General features: G+C 49.1%; 1 protein-coding gene across 1 annotated transcript in view; it reads right to left on the bottom strand.

Annotated features, from left to right (window-relative positions):
- Positions 1–386: 386 nt before the first annotated feature.
- Positions 387–24,166, bottom strand: part of CUNH14orf132 (chromosome unknown C14orf132 homolog) — a 29,631-nt gene continuing 5,851 nt past the window's right edge. Inside the window, exon 3 of the mRNA XM_031357740.1 lies at positions 387–1,183. Coding sequence (XP_031213600.1) covers positions 959–1,183 — 225 coding nt within the window. The 3' untranslated portion in view covers positions 387–958. The remainder of the gene's footprint in view (positions 1,184–24,166) is intronic.

The raw sequence follows: 24,166 nt of genomic DNA, 5'->3' as shown, positions 1-24,166 counted from the left end.
CAGAAATGGAGGGCGCAGCAGCTAAACCAATTTACAGCACAGACACCAGATGACCTGTGAATGCCCAGGCTGACCATCTCCTGATTCCCTCTGTGCCTCAGTTGCTGGGGTGGCGTGGGGACGTGCTCACTTGGGAACTTGGCTAGGACGGAGGTCAGACTCAGCTCTGACTCCTTTATTACCTTACCACACCATTGCCAGGCCCTTCTCCCTGACATCCGTCCAATGATGAGGGGACATGACTAACTCATCCTCGGAGGAGAGACGGCTAACTGCCTGGACGATCTAAATTTTGAAGACATCTTCTGCTCTCTTTACAAAGATCAGAAAGTTCATTCTAGTGACTGGGTTTTCTGATGCATTTGGCTTCTGCAAAGGACTGAGTGTCTGGTGACAAAGTATCATTTATAAGTCATTTTCTTTAACATACTGTGACCTTACAACACCACCGTCAGTGTCCTAAGGGCTGAGACATAAAATTAAAAGGTAGGAATTGTAACTTATGAAACTATTTCTTGTCCCAGCACCCACATACCACGTTCAACAAGTCTGCAGAGAAAATATGACATACAGTGACAACTGACTGCTAGGAAAATGTCACCAAACCAGATCTGCATTTTTTTTTTCACACAATAGGAAGTTTGAACCTGCCTTGCATTCTGGGACTGACTGAAACTTCAAGAATTTTTCAGTCTGTTCTTTGAAGGACTCGAGCCATCAAGTTTTTAGGAACTGAAAGCACCAACTTCAAGGCGTTCTGAATTAGCTCAATCGCAGCATGGAATATTCTAAACTGGAGCTGTCTGGAGGAAACTGCGGATGTATGGTGCCTGCCTCCAGGACCGTTCAAGAACACAGGGGTCTCCAGCGGCTGGGAGAAAGATGGAGCCACAGGAAAACCTTACTAGGTGAGTCCAGCCTGGGAGAGGCTTCCCCATAGCTTCAGCATCCCTGTGCCTCAGAAGGTGAAGGCATACACCACCCCTACCACCACTATGTTCCCCAGCGTTGCTATGATGGCAATCCACAGCAGGACGGCATCATTGGAGGAGCGAGGAGACTCCTCGGGCTGGCCATGGCCGTTGGACATCGAGTGGACGTTGCCAGGGGAGTTAAACAGGGAGTATTCGGTACTGAAGTCCTCATTGGGTGAGTCCATGAATGCTCCTCCCATCATGGGCAACTGCAAGGAGAAGAGACAGAATGAGCCACGACTGCCCAGCAGAGAGGACGGCCTCCTGGAGGGGACCAGCCCTGCAGGCCTGCAAGGAGGTGCAATTCACAGGATACTAATGTACATTTTAACTCGTAAAAGTGAATGTTTCATGCTGGCCATGACCAGAGGCTACAGCAGGACTACTCCCTATCACCGGGTGGAGGGCAGCTTGACCTTAATACATAAAAGGAACTCCGTTGTTTCATGCTGTGACTACATTGGATCTCAGGGCTACTTTGTAAAAGTCTGTAAGTCATAGAGTCCATAAGTGATTCCCAACCACCTACTGTAGCTGAGAGCACCTTCTGATAGGAGAGCCCTCCGGGGGAGTCTGTCCTGTGTGGTTTTACTCTTTTGTTGTATTGGAGATGAACACATACTAAGCAAGCACCTTTGCAACTGGGACTTGTTTTGTTTTGTTTTCAGATGATCCTACTAAGTTGACCCAATAGGTCATGAATTCACAGTTCTCCTACCTCTACCAGCTGGGATACCAGAGCTGGGCCATCACGTGTAACACGGCAACAGAGCCCAGCATGTAATAACTGAAAGAGGTCACTAGAGGGAGCTCAGTGCAGGCTGTTTCCTGATATCAGAGAAGGTTGCTGGTTATAAGGGAGAACCGGCTTTAGGAAAAATTTCTCAGCCATCCATTTTAACCAGTGTGCTTCTGGTATATCTGTTATATCACATTGACATGCTTAATAAAATTAATACCGTTAGCATATCGACACAAGGACATAACAGCAGCCTATAAGCAGGCATTCCTCAACATTGCCTAGTGGTTCTCACCCTTCCTAATGCTGTGACCCTTTAATACAGTTCCTCATGTTAAGGTGACCCCCAATCAGAAAATTATTCTCACTACTGTCATGAATTGTAATGTATCTGTGTTTTCCAATGATGACCTTAGTTGACCCCTGTGAAAGAGTTCTTTGACTCCCCCAAAGGGGTCACGACCCCCAGGTTGAGAACCACTTAGAACCTAGCATTACCTGACAGACCTGTCATGAGTTGAAACGGCTATAAGTAGAAATGTCTTGCTATGTCTGTCCTACCAAGTATCAGAGCTCCTCGCCACAGGTTAACTCCAGGGTTGTCTCCTCCAGGGCACAGCAGCTGTGTGCAGCCTACGGTGGCTGCCCAGCCTCTAGAGTCCTGCATAACCCAAGTCATTTAGGGAGAGACAAATGCGACATTCACAGGAGTGGTCCCAGCAAGTGTGCATCACTTTCATATGACAGTGACGTTAAGAAAAGAATCCTTAAGATGAACCATATGTACTGGGGTCTTCTATACAGATAGTAGCAATGAAAGCTGCAGGGTTTTACATCAGAGAGAGGGGTGGCATCTCATGTGTATATACATGCAATACACATAAACTACACATAATATATATGGATATATGGATATGTATGTATATATATTTATTGCATATGTATATTGCATATATTGTACATTGCATATACTGGACCTTAAGAAAACAAACAACCCAGTTAAAAGTGAGGTACAGAAAGAACTAAGCAGAGGCTTCTCGAAAGATGAAACTCAAACAGCTGAGAGACACTTCAAGAAACGTTCAACATCCTCACCCATGAGAGAAATTAAAATTAAAACTACTTCGAGACTTAATCTTTCCCCAGTCAAGAGTGTACTAGATCAATAAGACAAATAGGGGCACATGCCATCGAGGATGTGGAAAAGGGGACACCTATTCGTTGCTGGTGGGCATTTGCACTTGGCAGCCACTGAGGAAATCAGTGTTGGAGGCTCCTCAGGAAGCTGGGAATTGATTTATCTCAAGATCCAGCTACGTCACACAAAGGACTCTCTATTGTATTGCAGAGATCCGTGAGTGTGAGTGTGAGTGTCTCCCATGCGGAGGCCAGAGGTCACCTTGGGCATTGCTGCTCAGGCATCCTGCACCTTGTTTGTGTACACAGGGTCTTTCACTGGACTGGAGTCTGTAGGCTGGGCTAGCAGTAAGCCCTGGGATCTCTCTGTCGCTGCCCCCTGCCCCAGGACTGGGATTACAAGTGCAGGAAACTATGCCCAGAGTTTTGATGTGGGCCCTGAGGGTCAAACTCAGGACGCCATGCATACATAGCAAGCACTTTACTATATCTCAGTCCAAGTTTTTCCTTTAGGAACTGGAAAATACCAAAGATTGTCTCAAGATAGGTAAGCTCTTTACATGTCTTACCCTGAAATCTGCTGTGTGGCGGGAGGCAAGCCCTGCATAGGAAACTCAGATGACCTTCTACAGGGAAGGCCACACATGTGTTCTACAGAGAAGGCCACACACGGGTCACAACGTTATGCGCGGTGCACAGATCCACACACAAGTAAATGAATGTTTCAAGATGGATTGTTACCACACTGCCAGCCACATGCCCTGGCTGCCTCTGAATAAGGTGGAGCTGAGGAAAAGGGAGACTGAAGCCATAACGAGGGTGGGGCCAGCAGGACACAATATGCAAATCTCTTTTTACAACATAGAAGTATTCTAATTGAGCCCCTCCCCTGGCCCCCAAGTGACTAATTCTGGTCAGTGAGTGTCTGCTACTTATTGCTCTTGGTGAACACCATAAGATGAAGGATGACCCTGAATGGGTATGTGTCACGCTGTCATGGTTACAATCCTGGCTGCTTTCTGGACCAAGACACTCAGTGTGAGAGCTTGATATGAGACTCAGGCTGGCTGAACTGGCATGCAGGGGGTTGTGAATTCTGGGCAATGTCCATAGGAGTCTCAGAGGGTCCTTCCGTATCCCGCACCTCCATCCTCTGATGGGAGCTTCCCTAGGGTGCAGGGTACCTCCCACAAGGTAGAGGTTACACAAACCCCTCCAGGGCCTCACTGGCAAAAGGAACAGCAAATTCTTCCAGAAGGAAAAGTATGGCTTTTCAGGTGATGACAGCAGACACTGGCCTTCGCAGCAGGAACCTACCTGAGGAGTCTGTTGGGCTCCGCGGATGAGGGGTTTGCTCTGTCATCCTGGCTCTGCCAGACCCCTGTGGCAGGTCGTCTTCCCAGAGGCTAGCATGTCTTGTCTCTTCCCACCTTCCCACATCCTTGAGGCCCAGTTACAAATAGAATGTAACAGTCTTGGGATGTGGACTTTCAATGCACACGGAGACAGACATATTCTAACTGTCTTGGGCCTATGGTAGGCTCTGGTGCTCCCAGGAGGCTCTGGGCCAGGAGCTCTATGACAGCTTGCACAGGTGATGTCTAAGAAGCCCCGGGAAGATACTGAGAAGGCCAGAGTGAGCCTTCACTGGGCTGTGGGAGCCGTGTGGCAAGACTGTGAGGTAGGCCCTGCCAACACCCTCAGATGAGACATTGGTGCTCAGCTAACAATGAGAGTCAGAGCAAGAACATAGACCTCAAAGGGAAACCAAAGGGTAATCAGGGCCAGTGAGATGATTCTGTGGGTCAAGGCACCTGAGGGCCTCAATTGAATTCCCAGAGAACATGGTGGACAGAGAGAACCAACTCATACATGCATACATGTTGTCCTCTGGCCTCCAGAGGCATGCCACAGCATGCGTACATATGCTCTCCCCCAGAAAATATAATACTAAAAATTTAAAGAATAATTACATCTTGTAACGCAGACACTCCACTGGACACACTTAAAAGCTATTGTTTACCTGACATTCAGAGAGTCAGCTCCACATTTCTCTCTGCTCCCTGTGACAGACCTAAGCTTACAGACACTGAGAAACAGCGCCAAGGACCACGCCCTCAGCTGTGTCTCTTCAGAGCACACCATCTGGGGCCCAGCCTCTTGGGTGACCTAATTCACCAGAGAATTCCAGACAAGCATCCAGGCAGAGTAAATATTATACAGATAATTTCTCTCATCACTGAGTTCTCACACTCTCTATGGTCTAAACACAGAGGGTTGTGTGACTTGGTGACCTCCTCCACTTTTATCACTCAGCAAATGCTGAGGACCAACTCTGTACCAGGAGGGGCTGGAAAGGTATCACTAATGCTGCTGTGGGCTGGAGCCTGAGAATCCCTCAAAGACCTGTGTGTTACAGGCTCGCCCTCTAGCTTGACGCCATTGGATAACGATGGTTCTGGGAATGGCTCCACACATACTTTCACCAACACGGGGCCAATCAACAGAACATTAATTTTAACCATCTTTCTAACACCTGAGTGAACTGCTCTCATTATAGCATGTACACACACACACACACACACACACACATACACACATAGGCATACACATGCATGCATACACATCCTGCATGGGGTCATATGTCAGCAATGCCTTAAGAGCCCTTTCTCTCCCTGAGCCTCATGCTCAGGGATTTTCAAATGGTCAGAACTGATTCATAGGTTTGAAACATGAGCATGAGAAGAAAACTTTGCAAAATGCACACACAGTTCATGTGGGGTCTATGGCTGACCTAAGTGTCCCCTGTTCTCTGTCCCGGAGGTCTTGCATTCTGTAAGTGTGGTCTGGGATCTGTGTGCTTCTCCAGGTGTCCAGTGGCTCAGAAGGAGAGCTGGGTAGTGATAAGAATCGGGTCTCGAAAGACCAAGCTAGACTTGGGGAGTGCCCAAGTGTGGGGGCAATTCCCGTGTACCACGTAAATAGCCGGGTACAGTCTGTAGGTCCAACCCATCCAGGGTTGATGGTGGAGGAACAGGCTCTCCCAGAAAAGGTAACAGAAAGCAAGTGTGGTGGAAAATAAGCCTGCAGGCTCCTGGCTCCAGTTGCAGCAGGGTGGCATCTCAAGTGGTGGCTGGAGCCATGGGGGTAGGGAATGGGAGTGGGAAGCAGCTGAGCTCAGCACCAAGGACAGCCCCCATTCCTGGAGCAGGGCTCCTCCATCCATCAAGGACTACCTTGGCAGTGGGGTGGTGTCCCGCTCTGTTAACTACCTCCCCGCTGAACTCTGGAAGGTCCTGGAGAAATGCTAATGGTTGCAGATGTGGAGACTCCCCCAGAGATGGTAGGTGACCCCTCCCGTTGTTCTTCCACAGAGACTGTGGAAACAGTCTCCGCCTACCAGCACCAGCAAAAGCTGCCATTCTCGTTGCCTGGCACCCACGCTGCAGGCTGCATGTCAAACAAAGTAGTTCAATAAAAACACAAGGAACATCTACTCAGAGTTTGCTCCAGTTCAGGTGTTGACTGAAACCTTTATAACCTAAGAGTATTGGTTACCGACCAGCCATGAGATAGGGCTGACATCCTTGGTTTCCAGGTGGGGAAACTGAGGCACAGAGGGTAAGGAGGCTCGGGAGGTACAATGACTTCCCAAGCTTGCATGGCTCATAAGTAACTGACCAGGAACTAAACTCTAGGTGTTGCAACACACAAACAGCACCATCACCCTGGGGCCACGGTAAGCATCGGTCACCTGGGCGGCCACGGTCACCTCTGTGTCCTACCATCACAGGGATGGAGATGCTTCCTCCCTCAGAGGGGATCTCGGCGGGTGAGGAATTTAGAAGAGAGGCTGCAGTACCCAATGTGGCCAGTCGTGGCAGCATGGAGACCTGAGTTTCATCTGTCTTGAGCACACTCTTTGGTATCTGCGTCTGTTCTCTTTCTCTCTGAGCAGCACCTGACCCTGGAGCTGGGAGTGATTTTCACGGGATCCCATCAGAGCCTGGAGATCGTGGGCCTGGGTCCTAGCCAGACGAGCTGAGGTCCTAGCTTCTGCATGGGGTACTCTGCTGTCTTACCTTCCTGAACTCACTGTGCCAGGGATCTCCACTGACTTGGCTGTTTGCGCATCTGCCCCACCCCCTGCCCATGACCCTCTCCATACTCACAACCCTCCAGACCCTCTTCTGACTGTCTCAGGAGCTCAGACGGGCTGAGCAGGGTCTCCTAAGAGGAGCTACTCTGTACCTGGGCCCTGTATTGTGGTTTCACAACAGCCCAACAGAAGCTGTCATTCTGGGACTCAGAGAGGCACGGTCCCTCTCCTGAGAACGCAAACCTTGAGTAATTGATCAGAAATGGAATTGCAAATCTGCCCATTTCTAGCCTTCACCACCCATCTTGAGTCCACAGCTCTCTGTGCCAGAGCCCAACGCTAATATATCTCCACAGTGGACAAGCTATCAGTGACATCGCACATGCTTATATTATCTGCCTGCTACTATGATTAGACATGTACTTACATTGGGGGCATGTCTATCCTTTCCAGGGCTGGGAGCTCTTTAAAGACAGAAAGCCAGGAGTTAGATTTCTTCTTGAATCTCAGAGCATGTGAGGCTCAGCTGCTCACATGAAGCAGATGCTAAGAGTATACCACAATAAAAAAACGATGTCCAGCTGACAGCCATGAGCAGAACGATCCAGCCTGGTATGTAGACAGCTGCCTGCTCTACCACCCAGCCCCACCCAGGGGCCTGGGAAAAGAAGGGTATTTTTGGAAAACCTGAGAACATTGCAGAATTAAGAGTAAAAAGCAAATCGGCTCTTTTCAAGGCCGTTGCCATAGTAACTCTGCACACAGCAGAAAAAAAACAAAACCCCGCTGTCTCCACGGAGCCATCATCTTTGATTACTAATAGTGAAAGGAACACTAGCCCTGGGGCAGACATGTTGGATGTGGCTGGTCACCACCTGGCATCTGTCCTCTGTGGTGTAGCCCGTGGCCATGGTGAGAACTCGAGGCGCCATGGAAGCACCTGAGCTGCGGCTTGTCTTAGAAGATACTGGTTGAGAACATCAAGGGACAAGGGCCAAGTCTAGCTGGGACGTCCCCACCTCCTAGCCACGCCTGGCCTCCCATGAGCGGCTACAGTTGGTTCTTCTGAAGGTCAGCAAGTTTCTGGACAGTCTCCCAAAGCAAATGTAGGACAATGAAGGCTTTAAGGCTTTCTCTTGGGGCAGGGGAACAGCTAGCACAGGCTGCTAGGAACCAAACCTACTCTACCTTAGAGGCTCCAGAGCTCCTCTGGACTGCCTCAGTAGTAGCACTGACGGAACCAAATGTGTATCTCTTTCCCTAAACAGAACAGGGGGTCAGAGCCTCAGGGCCTCGAGGTGAAGGGTGGGAAATCTGACCAACTGTTCGTTCATTCATTCATTCAAAACTAAACTGAAATTTTGTTGAGCGTTTATTATATGCCAAGGACAGGTCAGAAGCCAGATGTATGAAGAGAGAAATACAGTCTTCTATCTTGAAGGAGGACAATAGGGGGGCGGTGTAGGAAGGGAAGACATGAAACAAGACAGAGACAGCCTACACCAGAGAGTGAGTACATCCTGGAGTGTGTGGTGGTGGTGGGCTGGGATAACGATGTAACCAGAGGTCGCCTTGTGGATCCAGTCCTTTGGTATTTTCATTCTCCCAGTTCTATGCAGCATGAACCACCATCCCACTTCAGATTCTATGCTGTGAGTCAAAGAAAAACATCTTCAAAATCCCAGTCTCCTCTACGAAGCGGTGTGGCTCCTGGGTGACAACTGTCACAGGAATTCCTGGATGAGCAGGAGACACATCGAAGCAGCTGGGCCTGGCGGATCCCATACCTGGCTCCCTTGTTATTTTTGTATGTCCAACTGGGTCAGAAGCCAGAGAGTCACCAGTCTCTGGTGGCATTCGGGAAGCGCCATCTGAGCCCTGACTGAGCCAAGGGAACAAGTCGTGGTGTCCTGAAAATGAGGATATGTGGGTGTATGTGAGGGTCAGATCCCTGTTGGCCGGTGGTCGCTCCACACAATGCCACCATCCGGTCCCTCAACAGAGAGGACTTTGTAAGAAATAACTTTCTAAGCCCATGCTGTCTGCGGCAGTGGAAGTCCTGGCAGTGAGCTTGCCTGGGGAAGACCATGCAGACAGGAACAAGGGAACTGGGACTTTGTCCCATAGTTGCAAAGTGATGCTACATTAGGGTTTCTCTGTTCTCCAGTCAAACAGATGGGTTTGTCCCCATTTTGCCTAGCTCCCAAATGTTTGGCAAGCCTCAGGTTAAATAATTTGTCTGTCTCGAGCTAGATAGAGGTCCTGTTTTTTACCCTGACAGCTACTCCTAGGGCCATCCAGGTAGGAGAGATGGCTGTCTTTGGCCCTGACTGTTTCAGGAACACATCGTGCACTCAGTAAAAGCTCACAGCATTGTATGGGCAACACCAAGCCTGCGTCATCCTGTAACACTGAATATTCTCCATGCTGGAGACAAAATCATGTTAGAAGCCAAACTGTATTATTCCTGAGAGTATTTAGAGCATCGAGGGTTACTGGAGCACAGAGCGCCCCCCAAAACGATGGCCTCGGCAGGTCATGAGTGAAGTCGCACACTACCCTGCAGGTGAAAAACCCAGGTCTGCTTCTAGCTGTCTAGGCCCAGAGGGCCTGTTGTGGTCACTGCCCTGGAATCGTGCGTGTATGGACAATGCAAGCAGCCTTCAGGGAGCTAGGCTGGTTTCCCTGGCTCAAATGGAAGCTGCCTGTCTTCAGCTTGAAAAGCTGGTGAGGGTTTGGGTAGAGACGCCTGTGGGCAGATGTGATGTCTGAGCCTTCGTGAATGGTTCACGAGAGACAGCCACAACCACACTCGTTAACCCAATGAAGGGTACAAGAGTCATTCAGTAATGGCTAGACCAAGAGGAGTCGAAGATCTCCCAAACACCTCTTGGTGCTGGAGCTCAGGGGGTAAAGCATTTTTAATGACATAACACATAAAAGCCACAATTGTATCAATGTGTGTGAGTGTGTGTGTGTGCGTGTGTGTGTGTATGTGAGTGTGTGTGAGTGTGTGTGAGTGTGTGTGTGAGTGTGTGCATGTGTGCGTGTGTGTGTGTGAGTGTGTGAGTGTGTGTATGCGCACGCATGTGTGTGTGAGTGTGTATGTGTGTGTGTGCGAGTGTGTGTGCGTGTGTGTGTGTGTATGTGTGAATGTATGCGTGTGTGTGTGTGTGTGTGTGTGTGTGTGTGTGTGTGTAGGGGAGGTCATATCAAGTGTCAGAGGGATTTGGAGTAACCTTGTAACTTCTGCCTTTTGGCAGAGTTTAGCAGGACTTCCCAGACACATTTGCAACAGGTCGACAAACAAAAGAACGTACAGGTGGAGAAGGCGCAGGTGCCAACGTGCTTGCGTCACAACCGTGAAAAACTGAGTTCCATTCCAGAAGCTGTGTGTAAAGAGTTGTGTGTGACCACAGTGCCTGTAACCCCAGCGCTCAGGAAGCTGAGCCAGGCAGGTGCCCGGGAAACTCAGGCCAGCCAGCTTGGCCCACTTAGGAACAGGCTAGCGAGAAGTCCCTCACACACGCCTGCTTCATTTCTGTCAGTGCGATAAAAGACCTTGGCCTGAAGCAACTGAGGGAGGAAACACTTGCCTTGCACTTGTGAGCATTGAGTCCAAATTCCCTGAACACTCATGCATGCCAAGTGGGAATGGCAACACACCTGTAATGCCACATCAGAAGGCGGAGACAAGGAGGAGATCCTCAGGTCAAGCTAGCTAGAGAGACTAGCCATATTGGTGAGGTCTGTCTGGTTTTGACGGAGAGCTCTTCCTCAGTGAATAAGGCGGAAGCGCAGTCAGGGGTATGTTTGTAGCCACGGGCCAAGTTTGAATTACTATGCAGACTCCGTGGACCACTCTGCAATCCCCAGGGGCCTTATGGATGTGGACATGATCCCCAGCTACCAGTTCCAGTGGCTAAGGGAGGTGCTTCGACTCCAAGCCAGAGGTCTGGCATCTCTCCTCAGCACCTGTGAAGTTACACAGGCAGGGTGAAGTCTCGGGTTCATCTCAGTTCTTGACATATTTGTGCTAAGGTTCAAAAACATCTACTGCACAAAACGCTGCAGGGAAGACCTGCCTGGACGGAGGCACACAGGAGGGATGACAGGGCTGCAGAGTAAGCCAGAGGCTAGGCACTCCGTGAGGCCAAATTTAACTCCACAGCTCACATTAATGAGGGTATCAGGGCAAGATCCAAAGAAGTGATGGATTTTCTGAGACAATCATGCTCTAAGAAAACGGCTTTAAACGAACACCTGGGGAATCAGCTCAGCGCTGGAATATAGGTCCTGCAGTCGTGTGGGGCCCTGGGGTCAATTCCAATGTTAATTCATAAAGCCATAAAAGGAGGTGACATAGAGAGAGGATACAAAATGACTGCTCAAGGATCATACAGCCCTGTGGAGCTGGTCATTTTTCATCCTCTGTGTGTGTGTGTGTGTGTATGTGTATGTGTGTGTGTTGTGTGCATGTGCGTGTGTTGTGTGCATGTGCGTGTGTTGTGTGCATGTGCGTGTGTTGTGTGCATGTGCGTGTGTATGTGTGTGCATATGTCTGTGTGTGTGTTGTGTGTGTGTGTGTCACACATGTGCATGCATGCCAGAGCTGGAGAGCAGAGCCCCGAGCATGCTGGGCAAGGCTGTGTGCTTTCACACACTGCCTCTCACTTGCTTGCTTCTCTTGTCCAGCTGGGTGCTGGGTGCTAATGTCCCTTCTGAACAGAGAAACTGAGGAGTGACTGAGGCAGAAGCAGGTCTGGGACTTGAACCTGTTTCCTATCTCAGGCACTCTCGCAGGCTTTAGGAGAGAGGCTGGCCCAAGTAGATGATAAGTAGACTTGCTGTCTCGTGTGACAGGCAGCGGGAAAGGGAAGAAGACCGCTGGCTGAAGGCAAGAAGGTCACGGTGAATCAGCCAAGTTTCCCGACACTAACGGGTGTCAGACTGCTATGTTTAGGCTGCAGAATCCCGAGGCTTCTGGTAACTGACCACAGATCCCATCCCCACACTGTGAGGCTAAGCACGCCAGGGCTTGGAGCGACTCAGTGGCTTCCTGTCAGCACAGCGGAAGGAAGATCATGGCTGCCTGCCTCCAGCTGAAGTCACAGCTTTGCTAGATAGTGAGCCCCCATTACTGGATGTGCAGACACAGTGGGCTACTCGCCCTTGATGATATAACACCTGATCGTGCGTGGGAGACCTGCCCAGAACTCTCTGATGATGAAAAGGCTTGGTAGAATTCACACCTCTGTATTCGTGGTACATTCCACCCAGGCCTGGTGTTTGCTCACTGACCTGAGGGTCTCACAGAGAGAGGCCTTTGTCTGTGGGGGGTGTGGCTCGGGTCACCTGTCATCAGACACACTATTTCTTCACACTTCCTCCTCATGACTGTCGGGGACCAGTGGGGGTGAGCTGTGTGGCCTGGCTAGGGTGCTCCCACAGCTGTGCTCCCTAACGTTGGGTGGCAAGTGACCTGAGAGAGTCAGCGACATTCTGCTTTCCCTGTGAAGCCTCCTATGGCTGTTGGAGCTTGTCTGGAATTGGGTATCCTAGGGCTCTGAGGGGAGGTGACATGGAGGGCTGCAGGGGAAGAGGAGCTTGTATCACACCATGCTGACAGCCCCGAGGCATCAGCTTCCGGGGACCAATGATGAGCCCGTATCCTGCCACCCCCTCCTGCTTTCCTGACATCTTTCTACAAGCTGCTGGACTACAGGGCTGAGTGGATAGTGTTCATCCTTGGCCACATCTCATAGAAGGTAACTGTAGTGGTTTGTATATGCATGGCCCAGGGAGTGGCACTATTTGGAGGTGTGGCTTTGTTGAGATAGGTGTGTCACTGTGGGCATTGGCTTTCAGACCCTACTCCTAGCTGCCTGAAAGCTAGTCTTCCACTGCAACTAGGCTATATCAATAGGCTCTCATAGGCTCTCTTCATGGTGCCAGGCCTCAAATCCTTTGCATGACCCCTTCAGTCCTGGGTCATCAACTGCAACTGAGGCGGCACCTTCACCAATGGCCTTCCCTGGCCTCTCACAGAGCCAAGCCTCAGCTGCTCTTCAGGACCCCTTCATGCCTTCAAAACCAGTACCACCTGGGTCACTCTTACACATTACCAAGTACAGCTGCAGCACGAGGTACACCCTTGGCTATCTCTGGAACACAGCTTCTTTGTGCTCTCAGAAAACACTTACCAGAAGATGTCACCTCAGTGATGCTGGTCTCTTCTTAATGGCCACTAATTTCTTAGCTCCAGCTAACCAGTATCAATAGTCCCAGCAATGGTTTCACTTTAGTAGTTCTGGTATCTTGTTAATCACAGCTGATTTTTTAGCCCCAGCTAACCCAAACCACAGAATCTTCACAGTCAAAACAGCAATGGCCCTGATAAGAGTCTTTAATCTTCCCTCTGAAATTTCACAAGCCAGGCCTCCATCCTTTGCACTGTTCTCAACATGATCTTCCAAGCTCCTACACAACGTCCCACAGAGCTCTTAACATCCCAATGGCTCAAAGTTCCAAAGTCCTTCCATAGTCCTCTCAAAAACATGGTAAGGCTGTCATAGGAATACCCTGCTATGCTGGTACCAATTTCTGTCTTAATTAGGGCTTTATTACTGTGAACAGGCACCATGACCAAGGCAAGTCTTATAAAGGACAACATTTAATTGGGGCTGGCTTACAGGTTCAGAGGTTCAGTCCATTATCTCAAGGTGGGAGCATGGCAGTATCCAGGCATGGTGCAGGAGGAGCTGAGAGTTCTACATCTTCATCTGAAGGCTGCTAGCAGAATACTGGCTTTCAGGCAGCTAGGATGAGGGTCTTAAAGCCCACGCCCACAGTGGCACACCTACTCCATCCAACAAGGCCATACCTCCAAATAGTGCCACTCCCTGGGCCAAGCATATACAAACCACCACAGTAATCAAATCTCAGGGCACGAAGTCACCAGAGAGTGTCCTTCAGGGTGTTTGTCCAAGTGCCTAGAAGAGTTTGGAGCCCATACTGGACAAATGCCAGACATTTGTGGAATTAACGAGGTAGGTGGGCATGCACCAACTCAGCTCCTGCCTTTCCTTCTCTCTGGTGAAGAACGAGCAGACACAGGAACTCACTCAGGGGCATGGCAGTATTCTAGGGCAGCAGAGCTAACCTCCCAGAGGCCTCCCAAAGCCCCGGTGGTCTCTGCAGGAGGCAGAGCACCCCCCCTTCCCTGGCACCATCCTGGTTTCAGAACTGTAAGTCTCCAGTCCCGAGTGAGCCGTGATAGTTGGTCAGGCCGCCCTTGAGTGACCATCCTGACAGAATTGTGGAGGTTCTTTCGGAGGGTGGGATTTGAGGGACAGAGGGGGACACTTTGTGCCAGCAGAAAGTACTAGCCTTCCAGGCCCTTGAGGACACAGCCTGCTCCCAAGCACTCTGCGTTCATTGACCTCTATGCCTGATCTGATTTCATTCATTAAATATATACCGGGTCTGGCCCTGGGCTGGGGCACAGCGAGATTGGTGTATGTGAAATGAAGGTCTTTGCAGTCAGGGAGCATCGGGAGCTTCTGGACTGAAGGCTGACCAGAGCTGTGCAGGAGAGAGGAAGGCTGTGTGGAAGGAAGGACATGGCCTCCTCTTTTCCAGGGTTGATGCCAGTCCATCTGAGCCTTGATTACTCCCCCTTTCTGTCCACCCACACAGAGTCTGGGGTAGAAGAGGACTGTGACAGAAACGTATGTGACAGATACATGGTGGCACATGCATCTGAGCCCCGGATACCTCTCCAGCACTCTGCAATCGATTAGCTGAACTCCTGGTCCCTGTCTTTGGCAATAGCTTAGCTCTTCTCCCGCTTGTCTTTGTGACTTTGGGCATGCTCACTGGATTGCCCTTGAGGGGAGGTGGCCTGACCCTGAGCCACCTGTGCTATCTGTCCCTGCTTCTTCCACCTGAGGGCCTGGTTCCTGCCTCCCTGATGATGTTCTTCATGTCTCTTGTGCTCCAAGATGGGAGGAAGCAACAGCAAAGGGGATGAGGCCTAAGATGCTGCTCCAGGCTCTGCGACACTCTCAGATGCCCATCTGCATTGCTCAGTGCTCTCCAGGCTGACACAGCAGGGCCAGATGAACTTCTGCAGGAGGGGAAATTAAGGGCAGGAAGTCAGAGGAGGAGGCAGCAGCAGCTAATGCTGTGGCTGGCAGGGCGAACAGTAGAATGTGGGGGACAGTAGAGCCCATTAGTCACCTCTCAGGCCTCCCTTGGCACAGAAGCCTGGTCTTAATGCATTTCTAATGGGTTTCCAGAGCTGCATGTTGAGGCTACAGATGGGGGCTCCTCTTGGGACCCGCAAGGGCTGGCTGAGTGGGAGGCAGCCATGCTGAGCCAGGCTCAGTCTGCAGCATCTACTCCTTCCCTTGGCTTCTTTCCAAGGGGCTTCCCACGGTCCTGATGTCGGGGACAGAAGCCTAAAGAAACCCAGGTTTAGCCAGATGGGGTGGTGGTTACTTATAATCTCAGTGTTTGGAAGGTGGAGGCAGGAGGATCTCAAATTCTAGGACAGCCTGCCCCCCCCAAACCTGAAAACAACCCCCCTCCAAAGGCAGCTGCAGCCCCACCCCCATCACTGAGATTTACCCCTACTGGCTTCCTGTTATAGCCTCAACATCTGGATCAGACAGCCTCTTCTGGATTATCTCGTCACAGGACACACACACAGAAGGGCCCATGTGGCCAAGGTAGGCAGTGTGCACATGGCTCTACTTCTCCAACTTGGATGTCAGACCCTTGCATCCAATGTAATCATCTGAGCTTTGTAAGTTGTATGGCTTCCAGAAATAGCAGCTCATGTCCAGGGTTTCAGGGTGGATCCGGCGTACATTTCTTTACCAAAATGGGAGAAAATTTCTTTACCACAATGGGGTTGGAAATACAGATGCTGAAGAACACAGGGTTAAGAAATTCTGCTTCTAGCACAGATGGAGTCACTGGGACCAAATTCACTTACTCAACTGGAAAGAACAAGGTCAGTTCTATGAAAACAGTTTTCAGAACTTGGCTGTCGAGCGAGTAAGGTTTGAGTAGACAGCGGCTCAGGAGCCCCAGAGGCCTGCAGAAGCCGTTCACGATCCCCACAGTCTGTGGCTGTTGAGTCATGTGTGAGCACACATCGCTGAGACAGAGGCAACCAGAGAGCAGCGGACAGTGCCTGGTCCACTCCCACTTCCTCCCACAGCCCCATGGTGGATCTCAACTCACAGGGCAGTGTGGAGAATGGGCTGCCCTTGCTAACTGCAACAGTTACTGTCAGACTAAATATGGTGCTCGTAATGTCTAGTGGACCTTAGAGCGATCCCTGGAGAGTCCAAGCTGTTCCCAACTGAGTGGTCTTCATCCAGAATAAAGATAAAGAATATTTAGGGAATATAGTGATTCTTATTGTGTGACTGAGGTGAAATTCACAATGCTCATCCAGAGGAAGTGGTGCACACCTTTAATTCCAACACTAGAGGAGGCAAAGGCAGGTGAGTCTCAGAATTCAAGGCTAGCCTTGTCTATTGAGAGAGTTCCAGGACATCTAGGAACACACACACACACTGTCTTAAAAAGAGAAAGGAAAGGAGAAAAAGGAGGAGGAGGAGGAAGAAGAGGAATAGGAGGATGAGAAGGAGAAGAAGAAGAAGAAAAAGAAAAAGAAGAAAAAGAAGAGGAAGAAGAAATAATAATAATACACAGTGCTTGGCATCTGACCAAGAAAGACTAGACACAAAGAGATGTAACCCAAACTAAGAAGTGAGGGGGTCGGCCACTCAAACACAGCCTAGCCTAACGAAACCCAAGAATTCAGTGTGAGAGCGCATCTAAAACAGGTGTTACATCTGTGTCTCACCTATTTTAAGAGGCTCAAATAAGCGCCAAAGGTGTTAAGAAAATACAAGGTATTTTTAAAAGACACAAATTACATGTCTGGAGACAATGCTCACCGAGATACCTCACAGTCTCTGAGATAACAATACTCTGGACTTGCCATTAGTTTAGAGATTGCAGAATAAAATGGTATTAGTCCTGAAGAGGTATCAATAACAGCTACTTGAAACAAGAGAAAAAGAACAGCACAGATGGGCTATGGGAAAATTTGAGGCGGTCTAATATAGGGATAAAGAGTTTCTAAAGCAGAAAGTCCCGAGAAGGGAGCAGAAAAAAATGCACAAAGAATTGATGTCAGAAAGGTTTCCAAATGTGATGAAACTATAATCCACACTAGCATTTTTTAGATTTATTTTATTTTTGATGATGTGTACATTTATGTTGGGCTGGGATATATACATATGATTGTAGTACCCACAGAGGCCAGGAGAGAGCATCTGACCTGGACTTAGAAGTGGCCAGATGTGTGCACTAGGAACCAAACTGTGATCCTTCGAAGAGCAACACACTCGCTTAACTGCTGAGCCACCTCTCCAGCTCCCTGCACACACACGTTTTGAAATTCCAAGCGCCAGAAACATGAGAAGAACTGCACAGAGGTACATCTTTACCAAATTGCTCAAACCCAGAGAAAAGGATAAAAATCTTAAAAGCAGCCAGAGGGGGAAAGACACACTATACTTAGAGGAACAGAACATAGACATCAGAAGATTTTCCCAGGAAACAACAGAAGCTAGAAGGTGAAGCCATATTCTTAACTAAACCACCAACTTAGAATGCCCAGACATACAAAAGCAGAAAGAATTCATCCGGCAATTCAGTTGCATTAGACATGCAAAGCCCTTCCAGGCAGAAAGAAAACGATGTTTCAAAGAAATGAGGCTCTACACAAAAGAAAGAAAAGACAGCAGTAGTAATTAGCACATGGAAAAAATATATAAGATTCCCCTTATTATTTAAATAAATTGAAGATGACTTTTAACAAAGATAGTAATAATGTTGGTATATATTTATTATATAATAATTATAGTATTAATGTAATATAATAATTATAGTTTATAACTTACATACAAGTAAATGTGTAACCACCACAGTACAAAAACTGGAAGAGGAGAAATAGGAGCATGCTACTATAGACATTTATTATGCAGACAGATAGGCTGTGAGCTAAAGAACTTTAATGAATATCCTATGTAACTAGTAAAATATAAAAACCAAAGATTTGTGTTTAAGGAGATAACAGGAAAATAAGAATTTCTCATCTCAAAAGAAGGCAGAAAGGAACAAAGAGCAATTGGAAAAAATAGGAAACAGTGTAATAGATAGTATACTTAAGCCTCACCATATCAACAAATACATTAAATGTAAATGGTTTAAATACTTCAATTAAAGGGCAGAGAACTTAGCCCCCACCAACCGCAAACATTTTCTTATAGCAGCTTCATTTATCAACAATATAACCTGCTGTTAACTAAGACAGATAAGCAAATGGTTCATTCGAGATGACTGTCAGTGATAAAAAGAATGAACTACCAAGCCATGCAGAGACAGGGCAGAGTTAAGCAAACTATGGAGAAGCAAACAGATGACTGAGATCCTTTGCCAGGAGCCGAGAATGGGAGAGAAGAGACAGAACACTGAGATATTTTAGGGCAGTGCAAATGCTCTGCAAGATACACCTCATCATACATGTGTCCAAACAAACTGAATGTCCACGTCAAGAGTACTGTGAACTGTGTGCTTTGGCTAAAGGTGAGATGTCAACACAAATTCTCCACTGTGTCCTTAGGCCCCTGTAGTGACAGATGCTGATGATGGGAAAGGCTCTGAATGACAGACAGAAGGCTTCTGGGAAATCATTACATTCCCCTCTCAACTTTTCTATGAACCTTTAAGTTCTCAGAACTAACTACCAACCACCAAGCACCAAGCACTGATCATTATCACCACCACCAACCACGACCACAAGGACGACCATCACCAACTACCAACTATGACCACCACCACAACCATGACCACTATCACCAACCACAATCACCAACCACCAACCATGACCACCACCACCACCACCACCAATCACCAACTACAACCACCAACCATGATCACCACCATTACCAACACCACCAACCACAACCATAAGGACGACCACCACCAACTACCAACTACGACCGCCACCACAACCATGACCACCATCACCAACCACAATCACCAACCACCAACCACCAACCACCAACCACCACCAACCACCACCACCCAAACTTTTAAAAAATAGGTAACAGAAGTACAGATACCCATACTTGCATCCTGCACACACCATGGGCAGGTGGCCTTACCTCTGTTTCCTGATTAGTACAGTGCATCTTTATAGAACCCATCCTTTGTAAAGATCTGGTGGGATTCCCTGTAGGGTTGGGCACTGAGCCCTGTACCATGTAAGTGTGAGATAAATAGTGGCCATGATAGGAGCGGACAGGACATCTCAGGGAGACAGAATGGTCAGAGAAGGTACAATTATGGGTCCCCAACTCTCGGGGCAGAAGCAGCTAGGGTGTGGCTCAATAGCAAGGCAGAGCACACAGAAGTTGAAACATAAGCAATACCTGCTTGGAGACGCATGCGCCCATACCTGTCACACGAAATCCTAGGTTTTAAAATACTACTTAGAAATTTGACCCAGAAAAGTGTGTGTGATTTAGATGCCTTTGTTAACTGTTCATTATGCTTCTGAAGAGATGGCACAGCTCCCTCTGAGGCAGGTCTGATGAGTACACTCGATACTTACTAGGTCTTTTCAGTGAGATTTGAAGGAGACGGGCCCTCTGGCTAGAAGCATCCGAGATAACAGACAATTTATGCTTTAATGATGAAGCTTGATTTAAGAAGCTATGGGCTTTGGGGAACACAAAGTTTCTTGCACCCACAGAGCACCGGGGAACCAGGGATGTTAAACACTCAGAGGCCTCTCCTCAAGAACGGAATCATCTCTTTTCCGCCCAGAAGGCCGGGGGTGGATTTCGTTAAGAACCTGGTAATCTTTTGCTGTCGAGGCACACCTCACCCAAATCCTGTAAGATGCTTACTCCAGACTCTTCCAGCCTAGACCTTCATCTTTAGCTCCCAGTTAATGGAACCCATCTTTAGGGGAAAGGTCGCATGCATTTTATGGCCTGCTGATCACTACATTATCTTGGTCATAGACCACACTAGATTCTAGGTTTTTTAGCTATAGAACCCACCCTCAGGGTCACATGTAGTTTGCCAAGGAGTTTCTATGTGGTCACACCTTAAGTTTTGTTGTGCACCTAGAGTGGGAATGGTCACTGCCTAGAGACTTCCCCAGATTAAACTGTTTTAAATATGCTGAAAGTCACCTGGCATTGGACAGTCACCTGCCATCGGACAGTCACCTGCCATCAGACAGTCACCTGGCATTGGACAGTCACCTGCCATCGGACAGTCACCTGCTATCAGACAGTCACCTGCCATCGGACAGTTACCTGGCATTGGACAGTTACCTGGCATTGGACAGTCACCTGGCATTGGACAGTCACCTGGCATTGGACAGTCACCTGCCATCAGACAGTCACCTGGCATTGGACAGTCACCTGCCATCGGACAATCACCTGCCATCAGACAGTCACCTGGCATTGGACAGTCATCTGCCATCAGACAGTCACCTGCCATCAGATAATCACCTGGCATTGGACAGTCACCTGGCATTGGACAGTCACCTGGCATTGGACAGTCACCTGGCATTGGACAGTCACCTGGCATTGGACAGTTACCTGGCATTGGACAGTCACTTGCTATCGGACAGTCACCTGGCATTGGACAGTCACCTGCCATTGGACTCCCTGACGTCTGATCCAGGTTGACGAAGTCTGCTGATTTCTCACAGACCTGTTGGAATGATCCCATAGTCTCTCTGTACAATACAAAGGAGACCTACTCACGAGACAGCAGAGCCATGTGTTCAACAGGACTCTCGTGCCGCTCCCTCTGTGTGAACAACGAAGAGCACATTTACCTCCTCTCGTCTCCTAAGGCCCCAGAGGAGAGACAAGGCAAAGGGGACAGACAGGAAACATCCCAGCAGTGATTAGATCCTGGACAGGCTCAGGATTAGGGCCCTGTTAAGATGCTTTCCCATCTGCCAAAGCCACGATTCTAAGGGGTGGGCTGAGGGAAGGCGAGGGGGTAGTGTCTCAGCTCCCCGGAAACAGAAAACCTTCTCAGATTCCTTTGCCTTGATATTCAGTCACATGAACTGTCAGATCTGCAATGGCCAAATCTTTGCTGGTGCACACAGCTCACCTAGCATAACCTCCACCTAGTTCAGAGAAATTATTTTCTGTCCTAGGCTTGGCGGGATACAAGGCTTGGTGGGATACAAGGCATCGCCAGGCTCTGCGCAGGGTAGTGAAAATCTGCTGGAGCCCCAGGATAATGCAGCCCCATTCCTGTTCTATATAGTTCAGTGTAGTCCCCAATCTCCAAGGACACCATCATCCATCCCTTGCCATCTTCCTAGACAGGCAGGCAGACTCACTTGGAACCCTGGGGCTGGTCCTTCACCCCCCCCCCCACATCTACATTGCCCCAGGGTTTTCCCAATCAGGAGGCCTGAAGCCTCCACCTGGGACCCTTGGATTCTCACGTTAGGAGAGCCAGTAACCCACAGGGCACAGGCAGACTCTGAGAACTCTATGCTGGAAGGAGGTACAAACACTAAAAACAAATTCTGTAGAGTGGAACAGCATAGAAAGAGTGTGGTCATGTGGCGGTAGTGGTGGTGGGGTGACAGAAATACCTGTGAAGAAGTCATGGATGTTTAGATGTCAGGCCACCGAGGCCACTGCGGCAGATACCTAGAGAAGTCCTTCTTGATTCTTGTCCCACAAAACTGTGAGCAGTTTAGATGTCTCCTTTAGATCTCTTAGCAACCTCAATTATCAACAGGATCTAAGCAGCCCATGCTGAGGCCGGTCAGGTTGCTACCGATTTCTAATTCATCATTAGCATTTAAAAATCCAATCTGGAGGCTGCAGAGTTGGCTCAGTAGGTAAGGGACTTGCACAGAAAGCTTGAGGACCCGAGTTGGAGACCCCAAACCCACATAAAGAGCCAGGCACAGTGACACCTGCTAGCAACCCCGGGGCTGGGAGGCAGAGACAGAAGGATCCCAGGCTCACAAACCACACAGTCCTTCTAGTGAATGGCTGGGGCTAGGGCCAGGGAAAGACCTTGTACAAACAGTTTAGGAAGAAATCAGTAAGGGAAAACATGCATCAATGACTTCTGCCTCCACATTTATAATTTACACATGTAAACACACATGCGTGTGTGCATGCACACACACAGAAGCACACACACACTCACACACATACACACATGCACACACACGCACACACACGCACACACACAGACATACAAACACACACATATATACATGCACGCATGTGCATGCACACATACATACACACATGCACACACATAACCCCGAGTGCTCACACACATACAAACACACATACACACACACGCACCCACACACAGAGCACACAAACATGCCCATTTCTACTTTCTCTAAAATACAGCAGAACCACTGCCGCAGCCTGCATGCGTGCCTGGCACAAATGAGAACTGTAACACGGGGACTAGCATCTGTCACACCTCCAGAGCAGTCCCCTACACTCCAGGGCACCCCTCATCACCCTGCTCCTCTCCATGAAGCCACCCAGCTGGCCTCAGGCTCCTTGGCCCCATCCTCTAATGCTTTATCACCTGGCCCTCCACTCCAGCCCAAGGAATGGCTTGAAGAAATCCCTACTGTTAAGTGCTTACTGTGTCAAGGCGATGCTGGCCAGCACATGCTGGCTCCATTGCCCATTGTCCTTTCTCCTGTGTGCATGACAGCTACAGAACCTCCAAGCTAAGCTCTATCAGAGGTGGCCCTGGTGGCCTCTCAGGGGTCCTACGCCATGCCTGGTCCTGTCTCACAATCCACTGTGGGCTTGGCACACAGTAAATCCCAAACCATTTCAAAATCCCCATTTCAAAGTTGAAGAACCTGAGACTTGGAGGAGAATCTGCTCACTAAGGTGTGTGTGTGTGGGGGGGGGTCTTCAGATCCTATTGTCAGTGGAACTGTGTGTTCCCTCAAGACCTCTGGAGAAGAATCTGCTCACTAAGGGGTGTGTGTGTGTGTGTGTGTGTGTGTGTCTTCAGATCCTATTGTCAGTGGAACTGTGTGTCCCCTCAAGACCTCTGGAGGAGAATCTGCTCACTAAGGTGTGTGTGTGTGGGTCTTCAGATCCTATTGTCAGTGGAACTGTGTGTCCCCCTTAAGACCTCTGGCCTAAGAGCTGAAGGAGTAGAAATTCTAGTGTTTTAGCAGGTTTCTCTGCTCCTTTGTACCTCTAAGAACTGGCTTAAACATGGGCAGAAACACAATATATTATGTATCTGAGAAAATGGGGGATTCCCTGAGGCTAATTCTAGGAGGGTTCATTGCATCCCCACTTCTTAGTCCTCTCTGGAGGAGGGATGAAACTATGAGATAGCCTTGGACCAGCAGAGGGGGCTCCACTCTCCAGCTTGTAGAGGAGGTGGCTTCCCTGTTTCCTCACAGCCTGAATGATGGCAAGAGCAGGGTCACCTGCTGGACTGCAGGTGGCAGGCACAATCTACAGGAGGGAGGCGGCGCTCATGTTCAGAGCCTATTCTTATTTTAAATATTTTAACCTGTGACATCCGTGCTGCATTTGGGACCTTCTGGGACCACATGTCTTTTTATGACCTAAGACTGGCCAAAGAGCCAGGAACCTGCTTCAACCAAAGGCAGGAAGGGGCCTGTGCTGGCTGAGTGTGTTCCAGGCCTCACATCAACAATCTCATTGTGGGGGACTGTGGTGGGAAAGGTGTGGCCCAGGCTGCTGTCCAGGGGCTATCTTAAGCCTTTGAGGCCTAGCCACTCCTATGGCCTTTCTCAGCCACCTACAAAGCATGACAGACACACCTCTGTACGGGGGTAACATATCCCTGTCCCACAGCTCATGGGGTGTCATCTTAACATTTATTTTTGCAGCTCCAAATCCTTCCAAAAGCTTACATGCTCTGTCTGAATCATGGTACGCTGCAGACAGGAATCCTATTTAGCATTAGCTGTACTTGAAGGCAGGAAGCCCAAGTCTGGAGTCAGGTGGGTCTGGTTTCATTCCCTATCAGTGAACACACTCCTGGCCCCACCCATTCCTCCACCCTCCATCCACTCTCCCAGGCAGGCAGGGTGGGGTAGTG

This window comes from Mastomys coucha, unplaced genomic scaffold, assembly GCF_008632895.1.
Source record: "Mastomys coucha isolate ucsf_1 unplaced genomic scaffold, UCSF_Mcou_1 pScaffold6, whole genome shotgun sequence".
In the NCBI taxonomy this organism is placed as follows: Eukaryota; Metazoa; Chordata; class Mammalia; order Rodentia; family Muridae; genus Mastomys; species Mastomys coucha.
This window is presented reverse-complemented; position numbering and strand designations above follow the sequence as displayed.